At 38.3% G+C, this 16,636-nt stretch overlaps 2 protein-coding genes across 5 annotated transcripts in view; both read right to left on the bottom strand.

The window, feature by feature from the left end:
• LOC109266309 (cell cycle control protein 50C-like) overlaps window positions 1-8,047 on the bottom strand; it is a 33,675-nt gene extending 25,628 nt beyond the window's left edge. The window contains exons 1-3 of one of the 2 annotated variants that reach the window (XM_019448158.2): window positions 6,701-8,047; window positions 4,931-5,129; window positions 993-1,103 (exon numbers count right to left, since the gene is read on the bottom strand). In XM_019448158.2, the coding sequence (XP_019303703.1) occupies window positions 993-1,103; window positions 4,931-5,129; window positions 6,701-6,702 (312 nt within the window). In that variant the 5' untranslated portion in view covers window positions 6,703-8,047. The remainder of the gene's footprint in view (window positions 1-992; window positions 1,104-4,930; window positions 5,130-6,700) is intronic. The other variant, XM_019448159.2, reaches the window with a different exon arrangement.
• Window positions 8,048-8,122: 75 nt separating this feature from the next.
• Window positions 8,123-16,636, bottom strand: part of CMSS1 (cms1 ribosomal small subunit homolog) — a 379,579-nt gene continuing 371,065 nt past the window's right edge. For all 3 annotated transcript variants that reach the window (XM_053903253.1, XM_053903254.1, XM_019448161.1), the window contains 4 exons: window positions 15,611-15,671; window positions 15,089-15,176; window positions 9,813-9,901; window positions 8,123-8,418 (listed from right to left, as the gene is read on the bottom strand). In XM_053903253.1, the coding sequence (XP_053759228.1) occupies window positions 8,335-8,418; window positions 9,813-9,901; window positions 15,089-15,176; window positions 15,611-15,671 (322 nt within the window). In that variant the 3' untranslated portion in view covers window positions 8,123-8,334. The remainder of the gene's footprint in view (window positions 8,419-9,812; window positions 9,902-15,088; window positions 15,177-15,610; window positions 15,672-16,636) is intronic.

The following is a 16,636-nucleotide window of genomic DNA, read 5'->3' as shown; positions in this document are numbered from 1 at the left end:
AAAACACGGAGGGGGACAAAACTGAAGAGACTCATAAATATGGAGAACAAACTGAGGGTTAATGGAGGGGGTTGTGGGAGGGGGGATGGGCTAAATGGGTAAGGGGCACTAAGGAATCTACTCCTGAAATCATTGTTGCACTATATGCTAACTAATTTGGATTTAAATTAAAAAAAGAAAAAAAAAAAAAGATCAGTGGAGGGGTAAACTTTAAAAGATAGTAATTTTTATGGGAAAAATTTTGAAATCATTTTGAATTCCTCAACTTCCTGTAATTAAAGACTAGTAAAAATTGGATCCAAATCTTAGGAGCTTACTCTTCCTAAGGAGAGTCTCTCTCCTTCTTGAACTTGTCTTCGGCACCATCGTAGTAGTTATAAAACATATTTCTGGGAAAACATTACTCCTTGTATACATGTAACTGTTTGCATCTTTGTACCTACCTTTCAAATAGGGAAGTAAAGTGATGTGCCTTTGTGCAAAAAAAAAAAAAAAAAAGAAAGAAAATTGTATATGTAGAATGACTTAGGGGTGGGGTGGGGGCGGGGGGGGGGAAGGAAGGAGAGTCCCAGCAGGTGTGTGACCCCTCACACTAACTCACTGTGTGACCTTGGCCAAGTCATTTAGCCTCTCAGCCCTAATTTTCTCACTATAAAATGAGTGGTTAGACTCAAAGATCTCTATAGTCCCCTCTTGTGTTGACATTTGGAATAAAGTCTGTCTCATTGATGTTAAGAATTATGTTAGAAAGTTGGACAGGTAAAGAGTCTAGAAACTTAGACAAAGGAGAAGAATAGCATTCCAAAGGAAAAAGGTAGGGGAAGAGTTGTGCATGAACTCAACACTTTATAAGATCCCTCACCCCCACCCTGTTTTATTTTTTGTGTTTTCAGATTTGGAAAGCACTTGGTGGAAATCATGAACTTACTGCCAAGTGTGAAATAGGAGTAGATCTGTGTACAGCCAGTTGAAGGCTCTTGAATTTCACTTACCTGCATTGTCTCTGAAAGGTAAAAGGGAATAGAGCAGGTGCATTCTTTGTCAAAATTAATAGCATCTTCTCGCAGTTCTGCACAATTTGCACATATTTTTGTGTATTTAATCTATCAGACAGGGAAAATAACAATTATTAATTAAAAAGTTACATGAGTACATCTCTTAAAAATCAAGTCCTGAGTCCACCACCTAGGCCTTCAAGCTCTCTGGGTCAAGGGCATGGATGCTGGGACATGACTGAAAAACAACCTACAGTAGGGGACAAAAGTGTTTCTGCAGATGCTTGGGAAGAGTGGGCCCTCTCACAGTCTTTCACTTTGGGACCTGGCAGCATTTTGCCACTGACCTGGAATTCAGTGTTTCTACTGCATATTTACGTAACCAGTTGTGATAAAGGCTCATGTCTTGATCATAAAGAGGTGTCATTAGGAAAATATTCGTCAATGACTCACAAGAACTGGGCCTACAGCTTGAGGCTAATCAGCTTTATGGGGAAGTCACTTCACTGTGTTTCCATTCTATTGTATGGAAAATATTTATACTAATGAATTTTTCTACATGACATCTAGAGGAAGTTATTAAAAAGGACCAAAAACAGAAAAAGAAACGCTTCCAAAATGTAGGGTTATTTATATACGTGGAATAATTCTGCTTTAAATGTTATCACATTCTGTTTTTTAAAAGTCAAATTCTGTGAAAAATGGTATAGTGGACTCTTTAAAAAAGGGCGGTGTGTTTCAAATGAACAAATCCTATGAGCTCTGGCTGAGAGCCTCAGTTATGTAAAGATACAGCTGGAAGAAGCCTAAGGAAGGGAGGCTCACAGAGAGGCCACTGAGGCTGTGCATTTCCCTTCTGTTTCTTCCTCATTGTGCTGAAGAATAATTGGAAGATTATGGGAATGGGGAAGAGCAAGCAAGCAAGGGTGTGGCCTTCTCCTTGGTAAACTGCCAATGGGATTTAAGATTCTTTGGGAGGGAAGACCAACAAGAAAGACTGGATTTTTTAATCCTTGCAAACCACTGGAGTTTTGAAGCCAAAACTAAATTAAAAATTAGCCAAAAGGCTACTTAATTGTACCTAGATGCTTATATTTACTTAAATCTTTAATTAATTATTAAATCATTCTTTAAATACACAGGAAGGCTTGAGCTATTATTTTGGAAAATATTGATGCCCTTTCTGTCTGTGAAACTGCATTCTGATTTTTAAAAAGCTTTAAAGAACAGGGCTCTCTCAGAACTGACAGCACACTAAACTGTGACTGAGGAAACTGGGGTTCAGTTCAGCCAATCTCTGACCTTGAGTTAAATACTTAACCTCCAGGGCCCACACTTTGTTCATTAGCATTATTTTATCTATCAATTAATCTGTGACCCTGTTGTAGTAGTATACATTTTGCTCCCTGCATTCTTGAGCCCTATTAATGCAGAATTAGAAAAAAATGATGATCTTTGAGTAGATGATATCTAAGGTGCTTTCTAGCTCTAAAAACTTTATGAGGTAGCCAAACCAAGGAAGCAGCCTAAATGTCCATCACAACTGATGAATGGATAAAGAAGATGTGGTATATATACAATATAGCCATAAAAGAGAATGAAATCTTGCCATTTGCTACAATGTGGATGGAGCTAGGGAGCATAATGCTAATAAGAGAAATAAGTCAGTCAGAGAAAGACAAAAACTATATGATTTCACTTATATGTGGAATTTAAGAAACAAATGAGCAGAGGAATAAGAGAGAGAGAAACAAACCAAGAAACAGACTCTTAACGATAGAGAACAATCTGATGGTTACCGGAGGGTAAGTCGGGGGCGGGGGGAGAGTGAAATAGGTGATTAAAGAATACACTTATCGTGATGAAAAAAATAATAAAATAAAAAAAATTATGAGGAAAACATATCTCTGACCTACTGTCTCAAATGGCCTTATAAATCTATAACTCTAAAATGACAGCAAAGACCACAGTCTGCTCCTTATATAATTTTGGAGAGGCAGGAATGATCACTCTTGCTTAAAGTGAATTGGAAAAAGGTCACTTCCTTGTTGTCGCACAGGGCTAAGTGAGAAGAGGAAAGCCACTCAGAACTCTTCCACTGGGTCTGTACTTGATCACATTGGCCTGGGATATGTACTCCATCTTATCACCCAATATAATGAAATACATCCATGTGCAAAAGAGGATCTCACTGTCACAGCAGTTTCTGGTTTTCTTGTATAAAGAAAAAAAAATGTTAGAAATAGTCCTATCTGAAGTGATTTTTAAAAAAGTCAATTGGAAAATCTCCTTAACATGATAAAAATAATTCTGTTGAAAGTTGTTTGCGGAATGGCTTTAGTGAACCATGGGGTGAGGTTCCCTTCACATGCATAGGGTGACAGCATTTAGCAATGGTGGCCTCTTAATGGAGGCTGCACTTCATAGTGGGTTGGGGTGGATAACCAGAAAGGAAGCAAGGAGGATATGGGAAAAGCAGAAGAACCAGAAAGGGGCTGGTGAAGAAGAAAATAGAAAAGTAAGTAGGATGAGCTGTTTGTGGAAATAAGTATCATCAACCTTGTAAGCCAGTTACTTTGCCTTCCACGAGGCAAGTATAATTTTCTCCTGCCATTTTGCATCTGCCCCTGGTGAGGCCTGGTGGTTTACATCTTACACCAGAGAACTCAAAAGGACTTAATGGTATTTAGTTCCTGGGGAGATAAATTGCTGGGAGCAGAAAATAGAAGGGGAAAGGCATTAAAACAGTGTGGTTTGGAAGGAAGACTGGGGCCTGAAACGGTGTTTTCCTCTTTGAAGTCCTCACCATTTGCCCTAATCCATTCCTTCAAGAGTTTGTTCCTATTATGTACTGACAGTGTGCAAGGAAGTGGCTGTGGATGTGTTGAACAAGGCAACCATGGCTGAGCTCTCTGTTCTTCACACACACTACCTTACCTGCTTTACCATTAGCTCATTGAGGGCAGGTATCAACTTACTTATCTTTACTCATTTGCAAACCCAGCAGAACTCTTAGCACCTTCGGACACTCATAAATGTTAAGTCAATGTTGACAGACTTGGCGTTCATACTTTTGTTGTTAGCCATTATCAGGAGAGGGAATAGATCAGCTTTCCAAGGCTGCCTTCAGAGTGGAGGTCATAGTCTGGAGATGTCTGGTAATCTGCTCAAAGCTGATCTGAATGAAACATTTGCTTACTTTGTTAGACTGAACTGAATGTGGGCATGGCTGATCTAACCGACCAACTCTTATGTCCCCTTCTCAGACCAGCTTCTCAGATTCTCATCCTCCAACAGTTTGTTAATCACATTGACAAAGGCTTGCCATGGGGTGGGAAGTGGTGTGCCCTTAGTTTCAATTTTTCTCAATCTTGAGTAGAATTTGGTTAATTTTTCTAGGTATCCTTAAGAGGCCAGAAAGATTTGGGTTCTTGCCTTTCTTAAATTAATGATCTCAGAGGGAGTTCACTTGCAAAGGGAAAGACACAATGCTTGAAAGCGGGACAAAATTGAAGACTTCTATCTCTGTCTCTTCATTTTTTATCAGCGTGACTCATGGGCATCTGGCAGTCATGTGGCCCTGCCTCTCCTTCTCCTACCTCTATGAATCCTTGGTCAGCACTCTGCCAGCTGAAAAAGCTTCTGCTTTGCCAGGTGCCTGTAAACAAATGGCTGAGATGACCAATGTGAGAGTGACTGTCCTCAAGAAGGAGTAGGAATGAATAAAGCCAACATACAGAGGCTGCCATCATCTGCACCAGCTGAGAAAGGGATGTTCCAGTGTCCTCTATTTCCAGTCTCATCTATTGAGGGGCTCTGTTCTCATACTGACTGCTCACTCATTTATAGTTCTAAAGCTGAAAATTCTTAGAACCTGCCTTAAAAATGTAATGCTCTAAAAATGTAATGCCTTAAAATTGTAAGACGGGACAAACCTCTATTTCCTTGATACTCTTTGCAGACAATATAAGGATGATGCCCACACCAAGGCAGAATGCTCCTGTGGCAAAAAAGCCAGAGAGGACTCCAGTGGCTGAGAGCTGTAACCGGTAGGCGGGCAATTGCTGCTGCTTCAAGGCAGTGTTGTCTGGCAGTTTGGATTGGCAGATCTGGGATGCCTTCTTCATTTTGGTCCTGCAGGTGATGGGGTTGTACTTTTGAGACATTTATAACATTGCTACTCATAGTAATACTGCATAATGATAATACTAAGTTAAGAATTATATGAACCTTCCTCTGTAGTTGCCGTCTTTCTTCTTCCCAGAATTATTCAACTGAACCTGATATTCAGCAGGAACACAGCTCTCTTCAATCAGCCATTGCTAGGTGTATTTTACTTTAGGCTCAAAACAAAAACAAAAACAAAACAATCCACCCCCTCCCCCCCAACAACTTGTGCTAAATGCCATGCCTAAAAGGAATAGTCCCCAGCAGGGGACTAAACCAACATCTGGTGACCTTGGGAAGCAGTTATAACAGGCTATTTTTGGTATGTGGTGACTAATTCAGGGCAAGCCCTTCCTGAGAGGGGGAAAATGGATTTATCTTTAAGAACTTGCCTAAAGTCTTGGAGATTAATACAAAAAATAATAGGGCTATCAGGTTTTTTACAAACATGGCTGCCTCTCACATAAATATAAACTAAGTTGGAAAAATGTTCTCAAATTACAGCTAGCTTTGCTATTTGTGATAATGACGAAGAGGGAAGAAAACAGGGATTGTGGAACACAGATGTCTAATCTCAATAACTGCCAATTTTTTCATCCATAAGAAAGACTCAGGTAGAAAACGTACATAAAAACATCTAAACTTCTCCCAAGCATGTGCTTTGGAGTAGCTCAAATGAGGCAAGAGAAAGGAAGAGGAACATAGATAATCGGTTAAATGTTCAATATTGCCATACAGTAGAATTGGTTTGGTTTGGGGTTTTTCTCATTTATCAGAAATCTCCTAACATCATTTTTATTAGGCTGTTAATAATTACTTCCTCTTCTTTAAGATGTATTTAAGATACAGAATTAGAATTAAAAAAAATGAGTTTCTAATCTTCCTTTTTAAATTAGCATTAGGCAGAGAAGCCATGCTGGACTATTTTTACATTAAAGAAGGCAACAACTTTGGCAGGTGTAGCTAGTTGAAAAGAATACAAAATAAATGCAAATGCTTACACTAGGCGTGTAAAAGTCAGAGTCAAAGCTTCCCACTTGCAAACTGGGAAAAGCATAATACCAGTGGGAACTTCTCAGCAAGTCACTTGAATCTGACTTGGAGACGGTGAAGAATATGGCTGCCAGTATCAGCCTTGTGTGAGAAGATGGCAGCAAACACTTAACTAATTCATATCTACCATTTATTTCACTAAGTAAACATGGTCAAGAACTTGGGATTAAAAGGCAGTAACAGCCTACAAGATTAGATTATATGTGCATGGTTGGTGCAGAAAATAATCAGGTCTGTCTGCCATCTACGTACTTGGTCCAACATTGGGTGGGATTATACTACACAGATAACACCTAGCAAACGGGTCATCACAGTATCAAATCTGTAAGAACAGAATTTTTTAGACTTTTTATAAAATAACAAAACCAAACTAACCAAAACCCCAAACCAAAAAACCTTTACATTAGTATATAGTCAGGGCTCTCCAGAGAAACAGAATTAATCAGAGGTATATAAAGAGATTTTGTTATAAGGAATTGGCTCACATGTTATGGAGGAGGCTGGCAAACCTGAACTCTGTAGAACTGATGTCTCAGGTTGAGTCTGAAGGCCAAAAGGTGGTGTAGAACCAGGTGCTGAGGTCCCAGTTTGAAGGCTATCCAGCAGGAATAGCTGATGTTTCAGTTGGAATCAGAATTCTCTCTTCTTGGAGGTGGGGGTGGTTTGGGGGGTGTGTGTGGGAGGTGGACAGGTCTATTTAGGCTTTCAACTGACAGGTTGAGGCCAACCTACAGTAAGGAGGGCAACCTGCTTTACTCAAGCCCACTCATTTAAATGTTAATCTCTTCCAAAAACATCCTCACAGAAACACTCACAATAATATTTGATCAACTGTTTGGGCACCCTATGGCCCAGTCAAGTTGACACATAACATTAACCATCACAGTAGTAAGTGAACACATATCTGGGACAATGTTCTTGAAATAGCCAGATCTTACCTTATGGGAACTTTTTTAAAAAAATTAATTTATTTAAATTCAAGTTAAGTAACATACAATGTAGTATTGGTTTCAGGAGTAGAACCCAGTGATTCATCTACAGGCACTTTTATATTTACATATTTTTCTTCTAAATAAACCTACTCCAAGCATACAAATATACTTCATATACTCTGCTTTTCAAATTTCTAGAACTGGGTTCCTTAACTTCAGTAACTTCCTTAACTGATTAGTATTTTGGGCCAGATATTTCTTTATTGTGGGGCTGTCCTGTAGGATGGTAGAATGTTGAGCAGTATCCTTGGCTTGTACCTGCTTAATGCCAGTCATAACCCCCCCACTATGTGCTAGAAGTTTCCCCCCAGTTGTGACATCCAAACATGTCTCCAGACAGTGCAAATGGCCCTGGGGGGGAAAAATGCCCTGGCTGAGACACACATTTCTAGATTGATATGGATATGACAATTTGTTAGCAGCTGTTATACTGTGGTATCATCAGACATTTCAGACGGTGATTTTTTTTAAGCCCTTGCTTTCAGTTCTCTTTAACTGCTAAGCAGATAGCTTCCCCAGGCATTACAGACATTTTCTGTAAATCTGAAATTATTTTAAAATAAAAAGTTAAACAATAATTAAGACAATTGTAGTTACACTGTTGTCTCTCATACGTTTGCAAAGTGCCACAAAAACACTTCCAGCTCTTTCAACCACTACTGCGGCCACCCTTCACCTTGAGACCAGGCTTTAGTTTAGAAATCTGTTCCATGAGTACCATCACATGGAATCCTCAACAGTCCTCAGAGACATCATTCCCATTTTGAGGCTGATGAAACTGAGGCTCAGAGAGGGAAGGGGCTTGTCTAAGGTTTGCCCAACTGCTCTTTCCCTGCTCCTGCACAGTAACATCAGAGCCCAGTGGGTGGAAAAAAAACTCAGTCTGCTCAAAAAACAAACAAAAAAAATCACACACAAGCTGGTGATACTTTATTATACAGAGAGGTTGGCAAAGGACAGCTTCAGTTTTGTCAAAGAATCTCCATCAAAAATTTCTAGTGATTCATCTGGTGATGCAGTTAACATAATAAAACAATAGCTGATATTTACTGAGTGCTTGCAATATTCCAGAGCTATTAAACGAGATGCAAATCCCATAAAAACTGGAATTTTCATAGGACCCAGACTTAGAAAAGGCCCAGCTTCAAAGATTCTGACTTGCACAGACTGAGGACTCCCATTTCCAGAAGTTCAAAAACCTCCTTTCTTATCTAAAAGAGAAACAAGAGGGGGAAAAAGAGGTTAAGATCAAGAAAAGATGGTCTTGGTGAATAAATTCAACCATCTGGACATCCTGGTATTTAGATAGCTGTTATGGAGGGCAAAAATCCTAACCTGTGTTTTATTCAGAGTTGAAATATTTACTTAAGTAAAGGAAGAGATACTATATAAAACATCAGTTTCATTAAAGTGCCCTTTTGTTACCATTCAAAATAAAATCTCATTAAAAAAAATCTTATACAAAGATGTTTCAAAGCACCCAAAGTATGCCTAGATTACACACATATTTCAATATAGGATAACTGATAAGAATGACATCAACATAATAAAAATAACTATGGATAAAAAGGTGGTTTTTTGACACAATTTCTTATAATTAGAAAACTCATGGTGGATTACTCAGATTTAATATTATAACTGAAATAATTAAATATGGCCTCATGTGCCTAACATCAAATTTGTTAAACTGGTTTTAAAAAAACCCAGTCAGTTCAGGGGACAGGATGTGTGTGTGTATAGGAAACTGAGAAAGTTGTCTTTTAACTTGTACTGATATCTGATATAACTCACTGATTAATCATAATCAGGTTTGGTCATTCTGGGGCTATATATAGTTTTATGTGGTAAATTAATTCATTCAGCACATTTGGAGAATTAATTTCAAATTCTTTGATAGTTACTGCCATGATGGTTGGTGACTGGCAGTCATGTTAATTATTGCACAAACCCTTTTCTCTCCAACAGATACTTCTAAACATCAGGCTAGCTTGAAAAATTAGCTCCATGGTACACAGTAGGTGGAAAATCAATTTTTCATATTTTGATGATACTAGATTACTTTCATAAATATATAATAAGCTAATGCTTATGTGGCCACAAAGGCATTCAACCAGTTTTAATTCACTGAGACAGCAAAATAATTTCCCTACCCCAAACCAAAATAGCCCTCTATATTAAGTGAGTGAGGTTTTGGGTATGGGAGATGCAGGCCATGAGGCAAGTTTGTGCCCCCACTCCCTAGCGCATCTGTAAAGATGAAAGACAAAGATGACTATGTCTCTAAAGCAAGGCACACAAAAATATGCCAAGTCCTCCAGAGCTTCCTGTTTCTCAAAGGTACAGTACAGATGTGGTCCCCAGTGGGGCAGAAGCCATTGGTCATTTAATGAAGAAACAAAGCTGATTCCTACAAAAGACATGGAAAGGATACAGTTAGGTCTAAGGGGTGAGATGGACTTTATAACTGCAGTTACTTCAGAGTTAAAAGACAGAAAGAATTTCAATGGCCAGAATTTGCTGGCTCCCGATGTCAATGACTTTATTACTGTGTTTGAACTTAAACTCAAGCTGAAGAAAAAAAGATTAAAGGCTGGTTACACGGTACCTCGGGAATGTCCATCATCCTCCTCAACTTCTGATCTCTCCAGTTCCAGTCAAAAACCAGAAATTTTAAGGGGTTCAAATTAAGGCCACCTGAAAGAGACAGAGAGAGAGAGAGAGTTGCTACAGCAAAACCTTATGATAGAAGCTTATCCAAATGACTTTTTAGTCTCCAGGTTGCTTTTTGCTTCATTTGCTGTCCTCTCCCCCAGCAACTAATCTCTGCACACTAAGTGCAGCCCTCGCCTGATGGAAAACAAATGCAGAACTCGGAGATTGCTTTCCTTATAATCTTATCACTGATTCTGAGGGAAGCAGAGAAGCTGCTAAGCTCGTCAACTGCTCAAATCCTGGCAGAGAATCAATCCCAAGACTCTGTTTCATGAAGCCCCAGAGGGTGAGGTCTCATTCCTGACAGGAATTTGATAAGATGGATCCTGCAATCTAGGTGTGGCCTTTCAGAGGAATTGAATCCAATGGAGTCTGAATGACTCTGAGAAGGTGAATGGACAGAAGGATGAGGCTGGTGTTTGAGGTTTAATTTTAGGCAGAAAAGGAGGTAAATATGAATGGGTTCTATGCAAAGTGTGCTACCCTTTGAGAAGACTAGCAAACCACTTAAGGACTCCATTTCTGTCTTCCTATCTATCTAGAGACAATTATGGAATGTGGGGCTGGAGGGGACTTCAGCTATTGTCTGTTCCTCAGAGGTCTCAGAGTTGGTCACAGTTAGTTTTTCCCACTACCCCAAGCTGTTTCATGTGACATGTGGAAACATAACTGAAGCCTTCCTCTGCAGCGCTTCCCCTCAACTCTTCTCTGTGATTATTTCAGTATTTCCCCTTCTGTCCAAAAGACTTTTTCATTCTTCTTATAATTATAATGACTCCTATTTAAATTTCCCTCTGCAAAATTAAAAATGATAAATTGAGAAGGACAATGGGTTGGTAGTCTACCCTTAAAAATAACTTACTGTTGGTGGGAGAGCAAACAGATAGTCTCTCAGGAAGGCACTACAGCATTATATAATAGAAGCTTAAAATGCTTACTATTTGATGAAATAATTTTCTTTCTATGACATATCACTATAAAAACATCAGAAACTTAAATGTAGTTAATGGGCACCAGCATAGCTCTGTTGGTAGAGTATGTGACTCTTGATCTTGGGGTTTTAAGTATGAGCCCCACATTAGGTATAGAGATTACTTAAAAACAAAATCTTTTTTTTAAAAAAAGAAATAAACTTAAATATAGTTACTTGCAAAGATGATCATTGCAGTATTATTTATAATAGCAAAAATTTAGAAATAATCCAGGTATCCTATCTAATTACTAAAAATCAATATAACTTGGGGTTAATATCCAAAATATATAAAGAACTTATGCAAATCAGCAGCAAAAAACACCAATTAATCTGATTTAAAAATGGACAGAGGAAATGAATAGATACTTTTCCAATAAAGACATTCAAATGGCCAATAGATACATGAAAAAGTGCTCAACATCACTAATCATCAATCATATTATCAAAAACCCCCACAAGAGATAATAAGTGCTGGTGAGGATGTGGAGAAAAGGGACCTATTGTGCACTGTTGGTGGGAATGTAAATTGATACAGTCACTATGGAAAACAGCATGGAAGGACGCTCAAGAAATTGAAAATAAAACTACCATATGATCCAGCAATTCTACTTCTGGGTATATACCCAAAAGAAACGAACTCACTATCTCAAAAAGGTATCTGCACCACTATGTTTATTGCAGCGTTATTTACAATAGCCAAGACATGGAAACAACCCGTAGTATTCATCAATGAATGAATAAAGAAAATTCACACACACACACACACACACACACACACACACACACACAGACACAGGGGAATATTATTCAGCCATAAAAAGGAAGAAAATCCTGTCATTTGTGACAACAGGAATGGACCTTGGGGGTATTATGTTAAGTGAAATAAGTCAGACAGAGGAAGACAAATACTGTATGATCTCACTTATATGTCAAATCTAAAAAAACCTAACTCATACAGAACACACTGGTGGATGCCAAAGGGAGAGGGTGGGGAAAATGGATGAAGATGGTCAAAAGGTAAAAACTTCCAGTTGTAAAGTAAATAAGGTCTGGGGATGTAACGTACAGCACAGTGACTGTAGTTAATACTGTACTGTATATTTGAAAGGTGCTAAGTCAGTATATCTTAAGAGTTCTCATCACAAGAAAAAAATTTATAATTATTTGAGGTGATTGATGTTAACTAAATTTATTGTAGTAATCATTTCGCTATATATGTATAAAGTCATTCCATTGTACACACTGGACTAATACAATGTTATATGTTAATCATATCTCGATAAAACTGTAAAAACAAGTTGAATATTATGTACATATTATACAGCCATTAAAAATTAAAAATTAAAGGGGCACCTGGGGGGCTCAGTTGGTTGAGCGTCCAACTTCAGCTCAGGTCATGATCTCACAGCTCGTGAGTTTGAGCCCTGTGTCGGGCTCTGTGCTGACAGCTCAGAGCCTGGAGCCTGCTTCAGATTCTGTGTCTCCCTCTCTCTCTGCCCCCCTCCTACTCTCTGTGTTTCTATCTCAAAAACAAATAAAAAAATTTAAAAAAATTAAAAATTAAGACTATTTCATGATGAGGAAAGTCCTCATAAGATATGCTAAGTGGAAAAGGCAAGTTATAAAATTATGATATATAGCATGATCTCCACTTACAAAAATAAGTATATAAATGCATAGAAAAAAGACTAAAGGAAATACATTCAGTATTATCTAACAAGTGATTTTCTCTAAAGTGATATATTTTCTTTTCTGTACTTTTTTGCATTTTTGAAAGGCTCTTATAGTCAGAAAATCTGCTTTATTATTAGATTAAAACAATATACTTCTGTCTATAATTGTACAGATTCCATGTCATGGGATATCTTTTGAAGTCTGGAAACTTTCCTTAATATATTTTACATATAAACATCTTAAGTCATAAACAGCTACATAAAACGAGTTATGTGCCATTGCTTTGTTACATTTCCAGTTTCTAGAGGGCTGGGATTGGTCTCTTTAAATGCTTTGTATGTAGCCTAACACCTGTGGCTAATGAATATTAAATCATGCATCCAATCAGAATCAGAAGTAAAAGTTATTTTCATTAGTATTATAAAAAATCAATAGATCCTTAAATGATTTTTTCACCCCTTAAATGAAATAAGCTTTCACACTGAGTCCTCACTACTCTCCAGAAATCAAATCTCAACAATATGTATGTAGAGTTTCATTTTCTCTTTCTCCCTCTCTCTCTCTCTCTTTTAAATATGGAGAAGAGTGGCCCTATTGCATGGGGTTCCTGGTGACATACAGACAACCATCTGGATTCGAGGTGGGGGAGTGAGGTGAATCTTTGGCTAAGAGCTGTGCGAGAGGCAGGGTCCATCCCTGGACCCTCCTGCTGCCCAACCAATCTCTCCCAACGGTCTCACAGGTAGGGTATGAGTGCCTCTCATCTGTTCCTTCACTACAATGCCCTCCTATGTCTACAAGACAAAAATCCAAACTCTTCAACTTAGTGTTCAAAGTCCTCCCTCCACAATCTGACTTCCTTTCGAGTTCAATCACCAGCTACTAAAGCCCACAAAGTTTCCAACCAAGGAAGTTATTCTCTTTAATGAAAATAATAACTAGCATTTATTGAGTCCTTAGGGTGTGAAATTCTTTATTGGCACTTTGTTATCATATCAATCCCAGGAGGAAGATACTATCACTATCCCTCATCTGAATACAGAAAAAGATTTAGAGAGGTTAAGTAACTTGCCAAGGTCACAGAGCTGGTCAGTTGCTGGATCTGGGATTTGACTCTGAAGGTCTGAATCCATGAGAGCTTAACACTGTATCTCAGTCATGTGTATCTGCCTGCCCTCTTCTGATTCAGTGATTCTCCTATTCCTGTTTTTCTCACATTTTCATACTTCAAAGATCCTATTTTAATCCTCCTTATACTTCAAAGATCAGTTAAAGACCCTTTTCTCTGTAAAGCCTTCCATACAGATTCAGCCTCCATAATAATCTATTTCCACTCTTATAGGACTTGGAGGTGCTCATTTGGCCCTTGGCATTTAGTGCCTCATTTTGTCAATCTCATTCTATGTATATTTATCTTTTCAAGGATCAGGAGCTCTTTGAGGGGGAAAGCCTCTAGAACTAGGAACGCCTAGACTAAGAGACTGTGGGATAGCCACTTAATCCTTCAGAGCTTCAGAGTTTTCTCTTCTATGAAAAAAAAAAAGCTAGCATGCAAGGGTGCCATGAATATTTACTGAGATACATAGGAGTGTGTGGCATAGCACCAGTGCAAGTAGGAACTCAAAAACTGTGCTTCCCTTCCTTGTCTGGGGTTGGCAAGTCTGTCACTTCTTTGTAATTGCACAGACCTTTGTACATAGTGGGTTCATTTAACCCTGGATGATTTTCATCTGGAAAGAGACACTAGTATTTTAAGCTTTTGTTTGCTTCTTGGCAAATGACCATCTCTATATTAGTTATTACATTGATGAACATATTACTTTTAGATATATTAAAAAATCTAGGATTAGTTCCAATTGTAACAGAGTTCTATTAGTATATTAAATAAGTAATTTGGAAGTGAGTATTGAAAAGAAATCTTTAATCAGTCTGGCAGGTAAAACAGGTAATAAGATCATCAGCAGATTAACAAGTTTTAGGCTACTGACTTTGAGAGAGCCAACAAATTATAAAAACCCAGCGGTGGATGTTGTCTGGAATACTTTCTGGGTAAAATACTAAAAGAGAAATGAATTTGGGAGAAACACTCTAGAATACCCGTATTTCATCCATAGAAACCTCATTTTAGTTTCAACATGTTTTATATATAAGCCCTCAACTGAAATGGAAGTCTTGGGGAACCAAGATTCAATTAATTAAGAGAGAAATAATCAACTCATCTAGCTCTACAAATTCTAGAGGCTGCAAACTGGTGGAAATTGTGGATCCACTAACCTGCTTAAAGCAAGTGGAATCTGACTGTGTGTAGGTAGGCACATGTACTGAAGTTTGCCACAATCCTTACCATTCCCTACTGCTTCACACCTGCTTGCTAGCTCTACCGACACAAAGCTAAGTTTCCAACTCCCCAAGCAACACAGAAGTCTGGTTTCATTATATCACAAATGTGGTTTCCTAAACTCACATGGGGGGTAAGGCAAACTCCCAGTACTAAGTAGGCATATCAGCGCCTCTTTTCATACCTTGTTTAATGAGTTCTTTAATCCTTCCTGGAGTTCCTACACCCAGGTGCACAACACGCTTCTCCAGCAACTTTACCTGCTCCTGGACCTATTTATTGCAAGACAGAAGAGAGGAAAGAAGAGTCTTTAGAAAGTGCAAATCATAGGCCAATTTAGAGCACTTTATCCAAAAGTTAAGGAAGTAAAAAAGCAAATGGGCTACTCTTGTTTAGGCTCAGCATCCAGGGCAATGAAAGTTAAAGTCAAGATAGAAAAGCATTGCCCTATAAAACTGGGGAATCTTCAGAGAATGCAGGGGTCAGCTCTCAGCTTCTGTAGAAAAATCTTGGCGCACAGAGGAGTTGTGACTGTTGTGGGGGCAGGTGGGCATGCAGAAGCAGGGAATGCAAAGAACACCAGAATAGTCGTTAAATATGTTATATAAGAACAAAGAAAATATCAGCTAAGGAGATAAGAAAAAGCTGGGAGTGGCCTTTAAGGATAACTTACATCGCCCATCAGGAACCACAGGCCCTTGCTTACCTTTATGTGTTTTGCAAATAATTTCATAACTTTGCTGTCTCCTCTGAATGCTGTCATCGACCTAATGAAAAAAAACCCACATTATTGCCTAAGAAAACTTACCCATTGCAGGCCACTTTGACTACTAAAGTATTATGTTTTGCTTTATTCAAAAGAATATGGCATTTCTGTGTTTAACTATGAGCACATGTGTGTGTGTGTGTGTGTGTGTGTGTGTGTGTGTGTGTGTACACAAAAAAATTCCAAGATTTTCAAGTCAGCCCCACTCTGGAAGGAAAGTGAGGAAGTTTTTTATTCAGGATGTATCTGGGTTGCTTCTAACTCTCATACACAAGGTTAGCTTTACTTAGGTTTCTTTGATAATTGAAAAATATGGATCTGCTCTTCACTTGTTAATACAGAATGTCTATATTTTAGGTCCCTGGCAGAGAGTTTATCTTTAAACTCTGCAGTATAGTTCTCATTCAAAATTTAGTTGCAACCAATATCATAGAACAGTGATCTCAGACTGTGCTCTGTGGAGCCCAAGGGCATCTAACAAAAGGCTGTATGTGGCTGCTGTGGCAGATTGCTGGGAATGAGCTGGCAGGGAGGAGAAGGCTTATCTTTCAATCAGAGCAGCCCCCCCACCTTCTACTTTGCAGAGTGAAACTTTTGTGAAAATTTTACATGGTCTCAACGGGTATAAAAGTATAAAAGAACGATCTTTTAATTGATGTTTGGTAATAGACCTAACAAGGGAATACTGCTCAGCAATATTATTTTCCTTTATATATCATGATTATGTTTTGAGAAATATTATTGACCAGTAGGAATACATGAGTTTGCAAGATAGTGAATTATGCTATACACGTTCTGTTGTGCTTGATTTTTACTCACACATAAGCTTTCTCCATGGCAAGGTTAACTAGGAAGATAGTTTAGGGGACATATTTAATGTTAATTCATGGTCCTCAAGAGAACAGATATTCTTAGAAAAGCTAGAATTATTCACCATTAGTCTTTATGAATAGGGCTTGTTGTGCT

The sequence above is a fragment of the Panthera pardus genome, unplaced genomic scaffold (assembly GCF_024362965.1).
Source record: "Panthera pardus isolate Hobbes unplaced genomic scaffold, ASM2436296v1 HiC_scaffold_16, whole genome shotgun sequence".
Lineage (NCBI taxonomy): Eukaryota > Metazoa > Chordata > Mammalia > Carnivora > Felidae > Panthera > Panthera pardus.
This window is presented reverse-complemented; position numbering and strand designations above follow the sequence as displayed.